At 38.3% G+C, this 20,753-nt stretch overlaps 2 protein-coding genes across 3 annotated transcripts in view; one reads left to right on the top strand and one right to left on the bottom strand.

Moving 5' to 3' along the window:
* LOC148107682 (uncharacterized) overlaps positions 1–5,999 on the bottom strand; it is a 54,661-nt gene extending 48,662 nt beyond the window's left edge. The window contains exons 1-2 of the mRNA XM_087855988.1: positions 3,809–5,999; positions 1,941–2,097 (exon numbers count right to left, since the gene is read on the bottom strand). Of these exons, the coding sequence (XP_087712114.1) occupies positions 1,941–2,097; positions 3,809–3,863 (212 nt within the window). The 5' untranslated portion in view covers positions 3,864–5,999. The remainder of the gene's footprint in view (positions 1–1,940; positions 2,098–3,808) is intronic.
* A 109-nt stretch (positions 6,000–6,108) lies between these two features.
* SGPP1 (sphingosine-1-phosphate phosphatase 1) overlaps positions 6,109–20,753 on the top strand; it is a 32,165-nt gene continuing 17,520 nt past the window's right edge. For both annotated transcript variants that reach the window (XM_045810426.2, XM_045810425.2), the window contains exon 1: positions 6,109–6,939. In XM_045810426.2, the coding sequence (XP_045666382.1) occupies positions 6,262–6,939 (678 nt within the window). In that variant the 5' untranslated portion in view covers positions 6,109–6,261. The remainder of the gene's footprint in view (positions 6,940–20,753) is intronic.

Genomic DNA, 20,753 nt, shown 5'->3' with positions numbered 1-20,753 from the left:
TTTATATGGAACCACAAAAGACCTTGAATAGCCAAAACAGTCTTGAGAAAGGAGAACAATGCCAGAGGTATCACACTCCCTGATTTCAAATAATAATACTACAAAGCTATAGCAATCAAAATAGTATGGTATTGGTGGGGCACCTGGGTGGCTCAGTCATTAAGCGTCTGCCTTCAGCTCAGGTCCTGATCCCAGGGTCCTGGGATCGAGCCCCGCATCGGGCTCCCTGCTCAGTGGGAAGCCTGTTTCTCCCTCTCCCACTACCCCTGCTTGTGTTCCCTCTCTCACGGTGTCTCTCTCTGTCAAATAAATAAAATCTTAAAAAAAAAAAAGTATGGTATTGGCATAAAAGCAGACACATGGATCAGTGAATCAGGAAAGAGCTCAGAAGTAAACCCCCACATATATGGCCAATTAATTTATGACAGAGGAGGCAAGAATACACAATGGAGAAAGAATAGTCTAGTAAATGTGCAAATTGGGCAGCTATATGCAAAAGAATAAAACTGGATCATTACCTTGCACTATTTACAAAAATTAACTCAAAATGAACTAAAGCCTTGAATGCAAGACTTGAAACCACAAAACTCCCAGAATAAATCAGGCAGTAATGTCCTTGACATCGGTATTAGTGATTTTGTTTTTGGATCTGACTCCAAAGGCAAGGGCTACAAAAGCAAAAATAAACAAGTGGGACTACGTCAAAATGAAAAGCTTCCGCACAGCAAAGGAAACCAGCAGCAAAGGGAAAAGGCACCCTACTGAATGGGAGAAGATATTTGCAAATCATATACCTGATGAGGGGCTAATATCCAAGACAAAAAATTCATACAACTCAATAACAGAAAATAAAAAACCCAATTTAAAAATGGGCAGGAGATATGAATAGACATTTTTCCAAAAAAGACAGAAGGTTAACAGGCACATGAAAAGGTGCTCAATATTACTCATCATCAGGTAAATGCGAATCAAAACTGTAATGAAATATCACCGCGTACCTGTCAGAATAGCTACTATCAAAAAGACAAGAAATAACAAGGTTAGGTGAGGATGTGGAGGGAAAGAAACTCTTGTGGACTGTTGGTAGGAATATAAATTGGTGCTGCCACTATGGAAAACTGTATGGAGATTCCTAAAGAAATTAAAAATAGAGCTACCATGTGATCAAGCAATTCCACTGCTGGGTATTCTATCTGAAGAAAAAGAAAACACTAATTCGAAAAGACATATTTGTTGCAGCATTATTTACTATAACCAAAATAAGGAAACAACCTAAGTGTCCATTGATGGATGAATGGATAAAGAAGATGTGGTATATATACAATGGAATACTACCCAGCTATTAAAAAGAATGAAATTTGCCATTTGCCACAACCTGGTTGGACCTGGAGGGTATTCTGCTAAGTGAAATAAGTCAGACAGAGAAAGACAAATACCACGTGATTTTACTTATATGTGAAAGCTAAAAACAAACAAAACAAAACAGAGCCCAGACTCATTGATATAGAAAACAGACTGGTGGTTTCCCGAGGGGAAGAGGATTGCTGGGTGCAGATATGGGTGAAGGGGATCAAGAAGTACGAACGTTCAGTACTAAAATAAATAAGTCATGGGGATATAATGTATAGCACAGGGAATACTGTCAATAACGTTGTGTTAACTTTGTATGGTAATAGATGGTAATGAGACTTATTGTGGTGATTATTTTGCACTGTATCTAAATGTTGAATTACTAAGTTGTATACCTGAAGCTAACATAATTATGTCAATTATACCTCAATAAAAAAAGAAAAAATATATACCAAACACATTTTGTAAATATTTTCACCAAGAGCTAAAGTTTATAAAAACAGTTAATGTTCTTTAGAAAATTAAATGAACCATTCTGATTAATGGAGAATTTACTCTAGTTTATCACAAACACAGAAATCAACACCTACCAAAATGTCTGGAATGGTCCATGGGCAGATGCGGCTGGAGATTTCAAGTCTTGAATTAAGAATAAATCTTCAGAGTTGGGTACACACCTGTATTTCCAATCATTTCGGGGGGGGGTGGTGGGAAGCCATGAATCAGATTTTAAGAAGAAAATTGGAACTGGAAAGAGATGTTAACAAACAAAGGGGAAAAAATGTTAGGAAGAAAAAAATGGTTTTTAAAAAAAGTACTATAAATTTGGGGCAAAAGAAAACTGAGTATAGATGGTCTATATGGTAAGGAAAGAATTCCCTGGTTATCTTGGCCAGTGTGGGTGAGAGGCCGTGTATTCTCTTGCTTAGACTACTCTAAGATCATTTTCTTTTCTTTTTTTTTTAAAGATTTTATTTATTTATTGGAGAGTGAGAGAAAGAGCATGAGCATGAGCCCGGGGCGGGGGGGAGGTGGAGGGTGGGCAGAGGGAGAAGCAGACTCCCCACTGAGCAGGGAGCCTGATGCAGGACTCGATCCCAGGACCCTGAGATCATGACCCAAGCTGAAGGCAGACAGATGCTTAACTGACTAAGCCACCCAGGGGACCCTCAGATCATTTTCTGTAAGTTCTTTTTTTTTTCCTCCTCAGAATCTTACCTTGGGAGAAAGTGATTGAAATGTTGGGGCACAGAAAACATACAGCAAAGAAAACTCATTATCTGTTCATTATAAAATTTTATGTATACTTATCACATTTTACTTACATTTGTGCTATGATAGGTATCTTTTGGAGAATTCAGAGGAAATCCTATTTTTTAGAAATATAAAACTAATCAAAGATGCAGGATAAAATTACTAGGTGTATATGCAACAAATTTAATAAACACAGGTTTAATATTTCAAAAATAACAAATCCATATTCACCATTTATTGATGTCCATAATGTGCTATGTACTGATACCTACATGTCAAAAATATTCTACTAATAGTTAATAGTAATAAATTAGGGTAAATAACTTGCCCTAAATATATAAATTTTGTAGTTTAATGAATAAAAAATTAAGTTGTTTTCCAGGCAAGAGAGAAAATAAATTGATGATAATAAATATTCAGTTTAAAATGAATATTATCATTTTCTTATTAAGTAACATAGTTTTTTCCCCTCCTAGTTTCATTGAGATAGAGCTGACATAGAAGTCAGTATTAAAGTATATAATATAATGATTTGATATATGCATTACAAAATGAATACCACAATTTTAGTTAACATCCATATCAGTTACAATTTTTTTTCTTATGATGAGGACTTTTAAGATCTATTAGCAACTTTCAAATATACAATATGTATAACATAGTTTTAAATATATATTACTTAGAAGATGTATTTCTAAGGTAAAATTCTTAGGACTTCATTGTAAAGGTAGTTGAATCACTGATTTATCTCAACCCAGTATCATAAAAAACAACTTAAATTACCTGTGGAAGTTAAAACGACCAAGGCTAAGAGTGTATACTGTTTCTACTTTTATGAAAGGTCCATTTAGAAATGACAGCAATACTTTGTGTTTATAGTTCATGTATCTCAAAAAGGTTTTAATATTACATAAAGTTAAACTGAAGTCAGAGAAGGATCTAACAAAATTTATTTAACATGTTAATTACGCAACATAAACTAAGACATTTGACTATCACATCCAGTTAGTCATATCCTTACTTGGTAGCAATGTTTGTCTTGTCTTTTCTCTTCTTCTCTTCCCTTCCCTTTTCTTTCTTTTTTTCCCACCTCCTCTCCACAATATTTTCTTTTTTAAAAGTGTTTATGCTTTGTTATAAAAATGCTTACATTCCTATTAAGTTTCAAGATGAAAAGTTCAGAGTGAGTGTAAATAGAACCTACCAGAACTATTCTTTTCATCATGGTGCTTTGTTGTTTTTGACCTTGTCCTTATCATTTACAGATTCAGAGCACCAGCAGGACAGTGTCAGCCCTTTCAAGTTTTGTCAGCTTAACATTCTTTGCCTCTTCAGGTGCAGTTGTAGGCCAAATTCCCATTTCATCTTTCTATTACCTTTAAAGAGAACATTGCATTCTGACAAAATACGCCATTACTGAAGAAGTCATAATTCAACCATAAGATATAAATATCACCTCTCCTTTTTTTATATATCTTCTTCTTTCTCTGCTATCTTTAGGCTAATGAGTCCCCAGAACTGGAAATTCCTTGGATGAATCTGAATAATTACTTTATAAACAAATTATTTTGACAAAAGAACATGTGTAAACTGCCTCATTGAGGCTGTTCCCACCTCTCTGTACAAGTTGCTCCTTGTTTTCAAACGCCAGCTAATAATCCATTTCACAGAACCATTCATAGATAACCCAATGCTGCCTCTCTGCTTACTCCATGTAGTGACTGCTTGTTTCTCTCTTCCTCGAGGTCTTTAGTATGCCTGGCTTTACATCTCTGAATATACTTACACGTTTTCTCAGGTTTTGTCTCCCTCAAAGATTACAAATGCCTCAATATTAGACACAACGTGTTCCAACCAAGGATGGACTATTATTTGCCTGCAGACCTATGAATTCAAATGAAATGCTTTAACCTTTTCCTAGTTTCAAAATCCTTTCCAAATCTATCCTCTTCCTTTCAATTCCCAGAACCACAGCCCTAGTTCAGGCTCTCATTCTCTCTCACCTGACTAGTGCAATCGTCTTCTAATTATTTACCTGGCCTTTGGTCTCTGACCTCTGACAATTTATCTTTGATTTCCTTCTCAGTTATCTTTCCAAAGCACAGCACTCCCTAGGTTAAAAGCCTTCCATGGCTCTCCACTGACTACAAAATAAAATCTCCAGCTAGGCATGCAAGGTCTTTACAATCTGGTCCTATCCCCTCTTTCTAACCCCATTCTAATCACTTACTCTTCCTACTCTGTATTCCATGAGCTATTGATTGTTTACCAAATACATCTTTGCACATTCCTATCCCCTGTCTTTATTCATTTTCTCTTTTCCTAAGTTTCTCCACCTATTCTTATCTTGCTCTTTAATAAGGATCCCAGCTCAAGAGGATCACTTTTTACCTTTCTTGCTGTCCCCAACCTGTTTCTTCTTTCCAGACCATGTTGTTGTCTCCATTTTAGCATTTACCATCTGCTCTGTACTTGACAGGCAGACCTATCTCTGTCTCCCATTTATACTGTGAGCAACTTTAAGACAGGGATGATGATTTAGTCATCTTTCTATGGCTACAGCTTAGCAAGTGGAGTGGGAGGAGGAGACTAACTCTCCATAGGAAACGAAGGAAATATTTCTAATGACACGGGAGGGGAAATTTCCAGCCTGTTCCTTGGAAGAGGTTCAAATTCTTTAATTATAGATATCCACCTTACCTGAAGTAACTTCCTGGAATTAGAATTCAGAGACCTTCTAATAAAAACTCTATTTTCTAGAAGTCAGGTTTGTAACTTGTGAGACATGGAAGTTAAGCCTCTAAATCACAGCCACCAATTACATTTCTTCTGTGCAACCCCACCTCGCTATTAGAATTCATTAAAAGGAAATTCTACATTTAAGTCAAGAACAACTGTGATCTCTTATTTGATCAATGGCACAGTATTGTCCTGGGACCTGCGTCTAGCCTTGCCACCATTGGTCAATTGGCACGTGGCTGTCAGGACACCAACCGTCAGAGACATCTCTGTAATTACTTGAGATCACTTGAGTGGAACGATTCCGAGACCATGGTGGTTATTTCGCCTTCATTCACCATTAAACATTTGATTTTGTGCCAGCAGGAAGTCCGGGTGCTTGGCCACTCGCATTGCCGACGCCGACACCAGGATCGTGGCCTTTCCGAGTCAACGCTCGTCAGAGGGAGGCCGGCACCACAGCCGGAGGGAAACGAGGGCTGAAGTTGGAGAAAGGGGGCAGGCAACCTTCGCCCGCCGAGCGCCGCGACGCCTGGTGGAGGTGAAGGCGAACCTCCAGGCAGCCTGCCCGCCGAGTCTCAGCACCCAGACGCCTCCGGATGCACTCGGGGCGGCCCCGCGCGGCCGGGCCCTCTCCCCGAACGGCAGTGGGGGGCGGGGCCGGGCGCTGCGCGCGCCGGCGCGTGGAGGCCGCGGGCGGTGGCGGAGCGCGCGCGGCCAGGGAGGGGCGCGCGGGGCGGGGGCGCGCGGCGGCAGCTGCGGCCTGTGGCGCCGTCACTAGGCAGAGCCGATCCGGTCCAGCTGGGCGCCGCTGCCGCTGGCCAGGCGCGCGGGGACGGTTCGGGGCTGCGCTGGGGGCCGGCCCGTCCTCCCGCCGCCGACGTCCTCCCATCCGCGGGCCGCCCGGGTCCCGTTATCATGTCGCTGAGCCAGCGCCTGGCCCAGCTGGCTGGCCGTCTGCAGGAGCCGCAGAAAGTGGCCCGTTTCCAGCGGCTGTGCGGGGTGGAAGCGCTTCCGCGCCGCTCCGCCGCGCCCGCGACCGATCCGAGGGAGGATGAGAAGGCGGAGGTGCCCCTCGCTGGAGACGCCCGGCGCCGAGAGCCGCAGCTGCCCGGGAGCGACCGCAATCAGTGTCCGGCCAAGCCCGGCGGCGGCGGCGGCGGCGCCCCCAACGGCGTGCGGAACGGGCTGGCGACCGAACTGGGCCCGGCCTCGCCGCGGCGCGTGGGGGCTCTGCGCCGCAACTCGCTGACGGGCGAGGAGGGCGAGCTGGCCCACGTGAGCAACTGGCCGCTCTACTACCTGTTCTGCTTCGGCACGGAACTGGGCAACGAACTCTTTTACATCCTGTTCTTCCCCTTCTGGATCTGGAACCTGGACCCCCTGGTGGGCCGGAGGCTCGTGGTCATCTGGGTGCTGGTCATGTACCTGGGCCAGTGCACCAAGGACATCATCCGCTGGCCGCGACCCGCCTCGCCCCCCGTGGTCAAGTTGGAGGTCTTCTACAACTCCGAGTACAGCATGCCCTCCACCCATGCCATGTCCGGCACCGCCATCCCCATCTCCATGGTCCTCCTCACCTACGGCCGCTGGCAGGTAAGGTTCCCTTTCATCGCCTGCTGTGCCTGGGGGAGTTCTCCGCGGCAGAACCCGGAGTTTTCTTCATTCCGCACAGTTATTTTAATTTGGCCGTTCCTCTTCCAAACCTCTCTTTCCACGGGGTTTCACAGCCCCCGCGAACAGGCCCTTTCTAGGTTTTAAAAAATTAAGTGACCGGGGGAAACCTAGAGACTTAGCTGTCAAACTATATTCTAATAGCAGTGCCTTTCTTAGAACCCAAAGGAAACGCTATTCGTGGGGTAACATTATCATTGGGCTTTGGTTGATTTTTTAAATGGTTTTAATTCTTATGATGCACAGAATATAATTGTAATTAATTATAATGTTCTTACACTTAATCGTTAGGTAACGAAGACCCACTTTCACCATAATATCCCGTGCTCTCCCCAAACTAATTCAGTTTCAGACTTGGGTAAAGTCTTTTTAGCTTTACTCTGAGACAATGTTTATAAAACCGTAGTGTAATTCCAAAACAAACATGGTCGTTCTAGGCAATGAAGTAATGAATTTTAAACGAAAGCTGCTGTTTATGGAAGTTAATGGAACACAGCCTGAGTGCTTTTTTTTAAGGGGTGTGGTTGCTAATTTGCTGATAGACACAAAGTTTCATAACTTCTGAATCACATTAGGGATCTTGGTCAGACTAGTGGGTTTGTAAAAATGACATGTCTGACAGCGGGCCAGCCTGACCATCAGGGATGAGTTTTTAATGGTAAACATTTTATATTTTGCCTACTTCTTTTGGCCTCCCATTTCTCACTTTTTCATGGTCCATAAATGTTACGTGGGTTTGAAAACATTCTTTTCTACGGGAGCAAAATTTATTCTTAGACTGCTGTCTTGTTTTATCTTTTAAATTGTAAGGAGCTTTGTTCCTCCTGCAGACCAATCCCTTTATTTAAGAATAAAGTTAGTAATTATGGAGAATCTAAAGAATCAGACTTCCTCGATTTTTTTTCCCGTTAGAACACAAAATCATCGTACATTGAGAAATAGTCAATTCTGTGTAAAGCTCCATTATGATAAGCTTACTCATTCCAGATTTAATTTCAGTATAGATAAAATCTTGTCCCCTTGGGCACTTCTGTGCTGTGCATCTCTCTTACAGTAACATGGAAAATACGTAATGTGCAGGGTAAGAATGACAGAATTATGAGGGAAGAGTACCATGGACAGTTTTTTTTCCTTCCTATTTAGCCAAAGGAGATATAGAGGATATTCAGATTGTAAAGTAGTGCTGCCTTTTTTGAATGATAAAGATCTCAAATTTTATTTAATCTAAAGATTTCATATTTAAGATTGTCATTGAGTTATGTTTGGCATGATATTTACTAGTTAGCTAATGATATTTCTCTTATTTTCATGAGACTTTCAGGATTCTATTACTGTAGGGCCTTTTATAACTCCTCAATGAATAGCTATGTTGCATGCTGTTAATATTAGAAGTCCAAGTAAGGGAAAAGTTATTTTTTGCTCATCATTTATTCAGAACACATGCTAACAGGAAATCTGAAAACAGTACTGCTGATCATTTATGGATTGTAGATATTAGTATTCTAACATTTCAGGGTTATTTAAATTATCAGAATAAGCTTGCATTATAGTTTTGGACAATCTAATAAATTTAATTCAAAGTCGGGGAATTTGTAGATCGTTCAGTTTTAGAAATTGAGCTAGACATGACTTTAGAAATCACCTACTCTCAAACTATCATTTTACAGACGTAGAAACTGACCTACTAGAATTAATCTTGTAACATTAGTTTAAATTTCTTATTTTACATATTTTTACTCTCAATTTGAATAAACTTCTAAATTTGAACAGTTATCTTTTGGTTAGCTGTTATAGAAGAAAGGCTCCCTTGTATGGAAGTCCTGTTTATAAATGTTTGTAATAATCTAGTATAAAAACCAAAATGATTTTTTTACCTTTTTACTTTTTAAAAATCCTTGTCATGAATTGAAAACAAAAGTACCTTCCCTTGCTTAAGTTGTTTTGGTCCTGTTCTCTGTCAGTTAGTATTGTTGTACTTTGGAGGCTTGTATTTCCAGAGTGGGTAATGAAAAAAAATATTGGACGGGTGCCTGGGTGGCTCAGTTGGTTAAGCACCTGCCTTCGGTTCAGGTCGTGATCCCAGGATTCTGAGATCAAACCTGCATGGGGCTCCCTGCTCAATGGGGAGTCTGTTTCTCTCTCTGCCCCTCCCCCCTGCTTGTGCTCACTCTCTCTCAAATAAATAAAATCTTTAAAAAAAATATTGGAAACTCGGGATAAGAATCAGACAATGAAAGCCTGGTGTTTTTCTAAGAGTAGTTTTGGTTGATAGTCCTGTCCATCTGCTGAGCCCCTACAGCTTATTCAGGACAAGTGTGGTTGCTTCTGTGTGCCCAGGATGCTGAAATAGCTCTGGAAGCAGAGTTATCTCACATACCATCCCTTTGGTGTGGAATAACTACTGAACTCCTCCCTGCCACTTAATGTTCCTACTTGAAATCTGCTGAAGATTCACCTCCTACACGGAACCTTTTAAATTAACCCCTTCTGTTTCATTAGTCCTCATTTGTTCTTATAATGACCATAGACCAAAAAAAATTACTTGGGGCTTGTTCAAAGTGTAGGTTTACTTTCAGAGATTCTGATCCATTAGCTAGCTAAGTAAGGGTGTAGTGCATTTTACTGAAGTTTCCCAAAGATTTTTGAGGAAAAAAAAATGTACTTTCTTAAACCCCTTCCAGTAAAATTAACTCTTGATCCTTAAAATATGTTTTATATTTCTCCAACATTGTTGTCTCACCTTTTTTGCAATTCCAGTCTTTGAATCTTTTAAAGGTATGTTATAATAGAAAAAGAGAGATCAGAAGAGTATGACTTGAAGCGGTTGATACTAGAATTTTTTTTCACGGTGATGCAAGATAGAAGATGTATGGCGTATCTCCATGTATTAACTTGATCCATTAGCCAGGATAATAATTATTGCTCTCATATTATTTGTTGGAATCTTTTGTAGCCTGAATTGAAACATAAGAAATAAGGAGCGGCAGGTGTTAAGAACATAGCCCTTTGAAGAATAATCGAAAATTAAAAACAAAGCATTCCTTTTGTATTTATTTTTGCATGTTCTTTAAAAAAATAAAAATTCTTAATTCTTTAATAGTATAGCATATAAGTTTTAATTATATACCTGATTTAATAACATTAAGAAAGTTTTAGATTAATTTCATTTTTAAAAAATTGTCATCACACACTTTATAGCCAAACCCATTCCTAACTAGTCTATATCCTTTCACTAATTTTAATAATAATAATAATTCTATTATTAACATTTATGAAGGTCTTAGTAGAGGTCAGACATTTTTTGAAAGGTTTATTTCCTGATTTAGTCTACTCTTAAAACATCCCAATGTTTGATTCTACTATTAATACAAGTTTACAGATCAGGAAACTAAGGTAGAGGGAGGTTAAGTAACTTGACAAAGTAACATAGCTCTAGGTAAGTCTCAGAGGGCAAATTTAAATCTTACAGACTCCAGAGCTTATGCAGAAAACTCTTAAAATCACGCTATGTGATTTTTAAGAATCTTTGTGATAACAAATATTTTTGAAATAGATGGGATTGTCTTAAACTACAAAAACAGTTTTTATATGCCTTGAGAAGATAATGTGTATGTACATACATATGCAATATCCACAAATATTTGTGTTTTAAACATGTATTAAGTTATTGACTGAAATCAGTGATTTTCTCACCCTTCCTTTCCCTCCATCTTCCTAATATAAATAAAAAATGCCATAAACATAAGAGCTTTGGAAAAGAAAAGCACATAATTTTATTAAAATATAGTTTATTGTAGATAATAAAGATATCTGAGATCATGAAAAGATAAAAGGAAGACAAGAACTACAAAAGTGGGTCACAGTGACAAAGACTAGAAACGGCTGCAAGAGCCAGTGGAAACTGATTACTGGTAATTCTAGGAAGAAACAGTTTATTAAAAAATCAGATTGGTTTGCTCTTTGATTTCTTTTTACCTAGTGTCATACTTGTGTTTGAAATGCACCTTTTCCTGATTTTATAAGTGCTTATTATTAATTCTTGATTTAAAATTAATTAAATTTATGTGTTTGAATGGGGAATACTTCATAGAAAATTTAATATTTACATGAAAATATGAAGAGGAGAGTGCATTTCTTTTCTTTTTCTGTTCGACAGCTACCGGAGTCTCTATTCCAGAGGATTCATTGTTATGTTTCTTGTTTAGCCTTCTAGAGAGTCGTTGGTGTTATAGATATATATCTATATAGTTTATTTTTCATACAAATGGTAACATACTATACTGTTCTGGACCCTACTTTTCTCATTTAGAAATATTGTGGAAAGATTTTCCTTTTCTTTTACCCAACAGTTAATGAATACTAACTTTGTGCTTAACAGTTGTTTTAAATGCTTTACATAACTTAATTCTTTTGATCCCCGTAAAATCCTATGACTATTATCACGGGTTTGCAGAAGAAGAAACTGAGGTGGCGGGAACTTAAGTAATTTGCTCCAGGTAACTCTGCAAGTACGTAACAGAGCCTGAATTCAAACCCAATTTGGCTGCAAAATTACATTATGCTACTATATTATATTGCCTTTCCATACTATATAGAGCTATGTAATTTTTTCACATTTACATTATGCTCCAATATACATATATATTTTTTAAGATTTATGTATGTATGTATTTAAAGATTTTACTTATTTATTTGACACAGAAAGAGAGAGAGCACAAGCAGGGGGAGTGGGAGAGGGAGAACCAGGCTCAAGCAGCCTGAGCAGGGAGGAAGGGCTCGATTCCAGGACCACGGGATGATGACTTGAGCCGAAGGCAGATGCTTAGCCAACTGAGGCACCCAGGTGCCCCTTATTTATTTATTTTAGAGAGAGTGAGAGAGGAGACAGAGAGAGCAGGGGGAGGGGCAGAGGGAGAGGAAGAGAGAATCTCAAGTAGACTTGCTGCTGAGCAAGGAACCTGACACAGGGACCGATCCCAGAACCCTGGGATCATAACCCAAGCCAAAATCAAGAGTTGGACGCTTAATGGACTGAGCCACAAAGGTGCCCCTGCTCCAATACATTAATGTAGCATAATTTATCTAGTAAGTTGACTATTCCAGTACTCCCTATTCAAACCTTTCTCATACTTTTTTCCTATTAGATTGCTGGTATTTTACTTGCTGATCTTTTTTTTTTTTAACTATTCTTTTTGGGGTTTTCTTTTTTGTAAACTGTTGCTCTACCTTCAAGTAATGTTATACCCCTTCAAGTATAGCATAAGAGCCTTACAAGAGTATACTTCCATTTTTCCCGCTCCCCTCCTTTGTATTATTATTGTCATACATTTTACATCTATATATGTTCTAAAACTCATAATAATACATTATTATTTTTATATAATGTTCCAGCATTTCTAGAAATTTTTTTTCTCCCCCTCTTCCACCATCTCCTCCTGTTCTGGAACTTCAGTTCCATGTATGTTATACTGTTTAACACTGGTCACTCGTAGATCACTGCTGTGATGATGATGATTGCAGCGTTTTTGCTCTCTGTGCTTCATTTTGGATCGTTTCTATTGCTCTGACTTCAAGTTCACTGATCTTTTCTTCTGCGGTGTCTGATTTTCTGGTAGACTCCTCAAGTAGGATGGGATATAGTTTCAGATACTGTATATTTTATATCTGAAGCTCCAGTTGGGTGTTTTTTAAATCTTCCATTTCTCCACTCATTATGCTCCTATTTTCTTTTAGTTCTTGAGTATAAGACTTTAATAGCTGTGTTAAGGTTCTTATCCACTAATTCTATCATCTTTGTCATCTTTATGTGATTCTAATATTTTTCCTGGTTATGGATCATATTCTCTGGCTTCTTTGCTTAGTAATTTTTATAGTTTTAGATTTTGTTTATTCCTTTAAATAGTGTCAGACTTGATCGTGGTTACAGTTAAATTACTTTGTCAGTTTAAGCTTGATAGAGAGGGTTTGGAATAACCATAGTCTAGAGCTAATTTGACTTCACGACAAAGGTCATAACCTTTTTTTTTTTTTTTTTTTAAGATTTTACTTATAAGTAATCTCTACACTCAGTGTGGGACTCAAACTTACAAACCTGAGATCAAGAGTCGCATGCTTTACCAACTAAGCCAGCCAGGCTCTCCAGGTGATAACCTTATAAAGACTGCGCAGTTGCCTTAGTACTCTGCCTAGTGGGAAAGCAATTCCGGGCCTATGTGAACTTTGGGAATTGTTTGGCCTACTATTTTCCCCAGCCTGTGGATTTTCACCCCATGCATGCACATATTAGTACTCAGTAAACAATTTGCAGAGAACCCCTACAGATCTTTGAGGCTCATTCTCTGTGTGGATTCCTCTCTCTGGTGCTCTGTCCTGCAAATTAATGGCTGCTTTGGCTTCTGTGAATTCTGCTTTGCTTCCCCTTAACTCAGTGAGACTGCTAGACTTTGTTTTGGTTCCTCCTCCCATGCTACAGCCTGGAAACTACCTCCAGCAGCAAGTTAGGGCAATCATAGGGCTCGTCTCATTTGTTTCCCTTTTCTCCTGAATTACAGTGCTGTGCTGCTTCTTTTCCAGTATATGAAAATGGTTGTTTTATAAAAGTTGTCTAGTTTTCTGGCTGTTTACCGTGAACAGCTGTTATTACAATAGTTAATCCTTTATGGACAGAAACAAATCCTCTCACTGTACTTACTGTTTTTTGTTTTTTGTTTATATTAAAAAACTAATTGAGATGTAATTCATATACAATGCACCCATTTAAAATATGCAGTTCAGTGGCTTTTGATATAGTCATAGAGTTGTGCAACCATAACCACAATCAACTTTAAAATATTTTCATCACCACCCAAAGGAACCCCATACCCATAGTAGTCTCTCCCCATCTCCCCCTGCCAATTCCTAGGCAACCCTAGACAATCACTAATCCACTTTATGTCTGTATAGATTTGCCTACTCTGGACATTTCATGTAAATGGAAGCATACAGTTTATAGTCTGTTGCTGGCTTCTTTCATTTAGCATGTTTTAAGGTTCAGCCATATCATAGCATTTATCAGTACTTCATTCCTTTCATTCCTTTTAATTGCCAAGTACTATCCCATCAGACGGATATACAACATTTTTTTTTATCCTTTCATCAGTTGATAGACATTTGGTTGTATTTTTTGGTGATTTTGAATAATGTTCCTGTGGATAGTTTTGTATAAATTTTTGCATGGACTTATGTTTTTTTGTTTCTCTTGAGTTACTTATTAGTTTTTGAAGCCCTTTATATTGTGGTCAAATTAGCCTTTTGTCCATGTGTGATTTAGAAATATGCTTTCCTAAATTATTAATTCTCTTCCTACTTTTTTTTCCCAAGCAGAATTATTTTCCTTTTAGGTATCTTTTGTTTCATGGTTTCTGGGGGGTTTTCTTGTTTTTGTTTTTTTGTTTTTTTTCAGATTTTATTTATTTATTTGACACACAGAGAGAGGCAGTGAGAGAGGGAACACAAGCAGGGGGAGTGGGAGAGGGAGAAGCAGGCTTCCCGCTGAGCAGGGAGCCTGATGCGGGGCTCGATCCCAGAACGCTGGGATCATGAACTGAGCCGAAGGCAGATGCTTAACGACTGAGCCACCCAGGTGCCCCATGGTTTCTGGGTTTTATATAATATTTAGAATAGCCTTCTACCATGGTTTCTTATAGTACTTCTGTGATTGTTTTTTTATGCTTCAATCTTTTAACCATCTCGTTTTGAGGAAGGAATCTAACTTGATATTGCCCAATAGCACCATTTATTGAATAGTCTATTTTCCCCTACTGACTTGAACTGTCACTTTCATCATAGATTAAATATAGGTATATACTTGGGTCTATATCCATATTTTTAAGTTAGATTTGATACATCTGTTATTTGTGTGCAAGTTCCATACTATTATATTTATTGTAGCTTTATAATATTTTTTTTTACTTATTCTTGTGGTTTTCACTTGTTTATACAGTTTTCTGTATTTACTTTAGATTTTGTTTTTCTAGTTCTAAAAGAAAAATCCTTTTGCTATTTTTTTATTGGAAAGATAAAATAGTACTTTCATGTTTAAATCTTTGATCTGACTTTCGTTGGTTTCGTGTATATTGTGAGATACATATCTGATATAATTTCTTTTCACACTGATAAATTAATTGATCTAATACCATTTTGAATAGTTATTCTATCTGTAATGCCACTTAAGTTACATATCAAGTTTCCATATGTGTATGGGTGTGATTCTGGGGTTCTCCATTGTGTTTCACTGATCTCTTTATTTGTCTTTTTATCAATATCATCATCATGCTTTAATTGCTTTAGAGAAAGTCTCATTATCTTATTTATGTAAGTTCTCTTCAAGATTGTCTTGGCTATTTTTGAGTATTAGCTTTCAATATGCATTTTAAGAATGAGCTCTTTAATTTCTATAAAAAACTCTGGACTTTTGGGATGCCTGGGTGGCTTAGTTGGTTAAGCGTCTGCCTTCAGCTCAGGTCATGATCCCAGAGTCCTGGAATCGAGTCCCACATCGGGCTCCCTTCTCAGTGGGGAGCCTGCTTCTCCCTCTGCCTGCTGCTCTCCCTGCTTGTGCGTGCTCTCTTTCTCTGACAAATAAATGAATAATATCTTTAAAAAAAAACCCAAACTCTGGACTTTTATTGAAATTGCAATGAATTTATAAATTAATGTGGAGAGAATTGATAGCCTTACAATACTGAATGTGTCTGTGAATACGGTATATCTTATTTATTTAGGTTTTCTTAAATAAATGTATTTCAATGGAGTCTTATGATTTTCTCCATATAAATCAAGTTTATCTTCTGTTAGATTTATTTGTAGTTACTTTATATTTTTTGTCATTGTTATAAATGATATCTTGTTAAAAATCAAACATTAACTTTTTGTGGCTGGAGGATAGAAACATGGTTGATTTTTACACATTGATCATATATACAATTTTTTCAACTCTCCATTAATTTAATAATTTATATGTATAATCTCATGTTCTTTATAGAAGAAATCATATTAACTGAGAATTGTGACAACTTTATTTCTTCTTGCAAGTATACATTTTTTCTTGTTGACTAAAAAGCTTTAATAAAGGTAATGACATTAAATTCCACAATATAATCATTTCATTTCTAGTTAAGTACTAGCCAATAACATAAGCCCTACAGATAACAGGGCAAAAACCCAAAAATATGGTCTGTTTGTTCAGGGAGATTAGATTGGTGTTTTAAAAAGACTCTTTTGTCTGTAGTGTGGAAAATGGACTACAGAACAGTAAGACTGGAGCCAAACCAATATGTTACTCCACCAGTTCAAGTGAGAGAAGATGGGAGACCTAGATCAGGAGACTACCAACAGCGGCCAGCTGCCTGATTGTGTATGACTTGTGAACTATGAATGGTTTTTTTTTACATTTTAAATAGTTGAAAAAAGCCACAAGAAGAATATTTTGTGACACATGTAAATTATATGAAATTAATAATTTTAGTGGCTATTCATACAAATTTTATTGAAACACAGCCATGTCTATTCATTTTTATCTGTATTGTGTGTGGTGCTTTTGTCCTACAGCAGTAGAGTTGAGTAACTGTGACTCTGACTTTATAATCCACAAAGCCCAAAATAGTTACTATCTGGCTCTTTATAAAAAACTCTACTGTCCCCTGACCTAGATAGTGTCAGTGGGAGTAGAAAGAAATGGATACATTTGAGAGATATTTAGAGGTAGAATTGACAAGACATGGTGATTAATTGCAAATGGCAGTAAGGAAGAAAAACAGGAGTAAAGGATTATTCCTAGATTTCCTATTTGGAAAGCTGAGAAATAGTAGTTTGATTTTTTGAAATAGAAAATATGGAAAGCAGGTGAGATTTGCAGAAGGAGCAGGAGAATAGAGGAGAATTCCGTTATAGGTATATTGAATTTGAGGTGTCTGTAAGACAAAACTATCTCAGAGGCAGTTTACACATGAAAGAGACCTAGACATATTTACCCCAAAAATACAAATGTGTTGATCCAAAGGGGTATGTGCACCCCAGTGTTTCTAGCACAATAGCCAAACTGTGGAAAGAGCCAAGATGTGCATTGACAAATGAATGGATAAAAAAGATGTGGTATATATATACAATGGAGTATTACTCAGCCATCAGAAAGGATGAATACTTACTATTTACATCGATGTGGATGGAACTGGAGGGTATTATGCTGGGCAAAATAGGCAGAGAAAGACAATTATATGATTTCACTCATACATGGAATATAAGAAACAGTGCGGAGGATCATAGGAGAAGAGAGGGAAAACAGAATGGGAAGTCATCAGTGAAGGAGAAAAACCATGAGAGACTCTTAAGTCTAAGAAACAAACAGGATTGCTGGAGGGGAGGTGGGTGGAGGAATGGGGTAACTGGGTGATTGGCATTAAGGAGGCACGTGATGTGATGAGCACTGGGTGTTACAAGCGACTGCTGAACTATTGAGCACTACATCTGAAACTAATGATGTACGATATGTTGGCTAATTGACTTTAAATTAAAAAAGAACCTAGACAGGTTTAGTATCATCAGCATATATATACAGAATGAATGATGAGAGTGGATGGTACTGACTTTGTAGAGTACATATAGTGGGAAGAACAGAAGGTTTAAGGAAAAAACCTTTAAAGACATTAATATTTAAGTAATGAGTAGGGTAAAAAGAACCTGAAACAGAATCTGACAAGTAGCAGTTTGAGAGGTAAGAAGGTAGCTTAGGGATTGTCTAAGGCTGTGTGTGTGTGTGTGTGTGTGTGTGTAGGGGTTTTAGTAACCCATTCGTACTAGCTTAAGAAAAAAAAAGGAAATTTGAGGACTAGAAGGAGTATCTTATGGAAGTCAAAATCAAGAAAGTGCTTCCAGGCTTCCTGAGGGAATGGAGCCAGGCTTCTGGAATGCTATCAGAACTAAAAGCAGTGCTGTCCATCTTTGTTTTCTGGGGTCGCATGGTCTCTCATTTGTTTCCTTCTTCTCTCTCTGCTTTGGCATGCATATGTCAGCCTTACACCTACTTCTACATTATTCCAATTTCAAGCATACAACAGAGACTGATTGACTTTCATTCAGATTGCGATTAGGGAAAAAATCTAATCAGCTCAGTCCAGCCAGTGGATTTGCTTCTCTAAGGCCAAGTGTCCATGCCTGATCCGATAGCTGTAGTTAAAAGAGCAGGATCATGCAGTATTATTAGCCTGTCTCCAGGGCCACACTCCTGGGGCTAAGCAGGGATGTTTGCAGAAGAAAGGAGTGTAAACTGGACAGTATCATAAAAAGAACGTACTGTAAAGGGAAGCTACAAGTGAAAGAGTGTTTCTAGAGAAGGCTAATAGTTAATATTGGTTTTTTTTGTTTGTTTGTTTGAAGACTTTAGTTATTTGAGAGAGAGAGCATAAACGGGGGTTAGGGGCAGAGGAAGAGGGACAAGCAGACTCCCTGCTGAGTGGGGAGCCTGACTCAGGGCTTGATCTTAAGACCCTGAGATCACGACTTGAGCCAAAGTCAGCCGCTTATGCGGCTGAACCACGCAGGCACCCCTAATTAATATTTTTAAATGCTGCTAAAAGGACAACCAAGATAAGTACTGAGTTTTATAGAAGACTTGTAAAATAAAAATAGAAAAAACCTAATGTTAACTTTTTTGGTATTTCCTTACAATTTGAAAACAATTGCAACCATATTGTATATGGTGTTTATTTCTTTATATAGTGTGTGATAGTTAATTTTATATATCACTTGGCTAGGCCATGATACCCAGATTTTTAGGCAAACATTAGCGCAGATGTTTCTGCGAAGATGTTTTTTAGGGACGCCTGGGTGGGCTCAGTCAGTTAAGCCTCTGCCTTCAGCTCAGGTCATGATCCCAGGGTCCTGGGATTGAGTCCTACATAAGGCTCTTCACTCAGCGGGGAGCCTTTTCTCCCCCTATCTGCCGCTCCCCCTGCTTGTGCATGCTCCTGCTCTGACAATTTTTAAAAATCTTAAAAAAAAAAAAAAAGATATTTTTTAGATGGTTGTTAACATTTCAATCAGTAGACTTTGAGGAGATTATCTTGCATAATATTGGTGGGGCTTTATCCGATCAATTGAAAGCCTTAGGAGGAAAAAAGACTGTTTTCCCACGAGGAAGAGGGGATTCTGCTCACCTACTGTCTTTGGACTTGAGCTACCTCAACTCTCTCCTGGATCTCCAGTCCACTAGCCTACCCTGCAGCTTTTGTATTTGTAGACTCCATGATCCTTAAATCCAATAATAGAGCCAATTCCTTGCAGTGAATCTCTCTCCATATATGTGTATATATACATCTTATTGGTTTTGTTTCTTTGGAAAACTCTAATATTTTTTCTCTGTCAGTAAAAATTCCTAGAAAACATTCTTTTTTTTTTAAAGATTTATTTATTTGAGAGAGAGAACAGGGGGGAGGGGCAGAGGGAGAGGGTGGAGAGGGAGAGAAGCAGATTCCCTGCTGAGTGGGGAGCCCCACGAGGGGCTTGATTCCACGACCCCACGATTTGAGCCGAAGTCAAGAGTTGGATACTTGACCAACTGAACCACCCAGGCACCCCTCTAGAAAACATTCTTAATGAATGACACACTTTCATATTCTTGCAAAATAATTTTTATATTATAGGATTGTCCTTACTACAGATACTGTTATTTCCACTTAGGAAGAGGAAATTGATACAAAGAGATTATGAAACTAGCCCATTGTCCCACACCTGAAGAAGTAGGCACCTTTGGGGAGTCAGCCTAGCTCACAATCCTCTAGGGGTCCCTCACCTTTAGGGCAAACATTTTGTCTCTGCAATCTTATCCATCAGAAATTGAGAACAGGTACTGAGTTTGAGCAGGTTTCTTCACTGAAGAATAAATTGAAAAAACCTCCATCTACCATGTGGACTAAAGAGCAGAAAAGCTGCCACACAGTAAAAGATGAAGTGGATATGTAAGAAGAAGAGAGGGACCTGTGACTGTCTAGTTTATAGTTCCAGTTTCTTCTTGAAGCTTAGCTTCCTTTTGCCTTAGGGCTCAGATACTGTGTATCCTTATAATATGTTTCTTTTTCTCTACATAATTCAATTCCTATTATTTACATTTTCTAGAGTCCCAATAAATGCATATAGTAAATAGCTAGGGCCAATAAAACCATTGTTTTATTTATTTATTTTTAAAGATTTTATTTATCTATTTGATAGACACAGCAAGAGAAGGAACACAAGCAGGGGAAGTGGGCGAGGGAGAAGCAGGCTTCCCGCTGAGCAGGAAGCCTGATGTGGGGCTTAATCCCAGGACCCCAGGATCATGACAGGAGCAGAAGGCAGAAGCTGAACTATTGAGCCTCCCAGATGCCCCTAAAACCATTATTTTAAACTATTACATTATAATCAATAAATATTGATTTGTTCATCGTTGTATAGTATATATAATTTCATGATAAACATTTTTATATATGAATCCTTGCCCCACATTTCTGCCTTTGGTATAGAATTTTAGGAGAGAGATCACTGCGTCGATGTATATGAACACTTAGAGCTCTTTTATGTATGGACAAAATGCTTTCCAGAAAGGTTGCATCAGTTTTTATCCCACTAGCAGTGTATAAGGACAAGGCAGATGTATCATTAATGTGGTTTCCTTGTCATCTGTTGTTTACATATACGTTATCCATTTCTTGAATTCAAAATATGAT

This window comes from Ursus americanus, chromosome 26, assembly GCF_024610735.1.
Source record: "Ursus americanus isolate L20-20 chromosome 26, mUrsAme1.1.p, whole genome shotgun sequence".
Taxonomy (NCBI): Eukaryota; Metazoa; Chordata; class Mammalia; order Carnivora; family Ursidae; genus Ursus; species Ursus americanus.
This window is presented reverse-complemented; position numbering and strand designations above follow the sequence as displayed.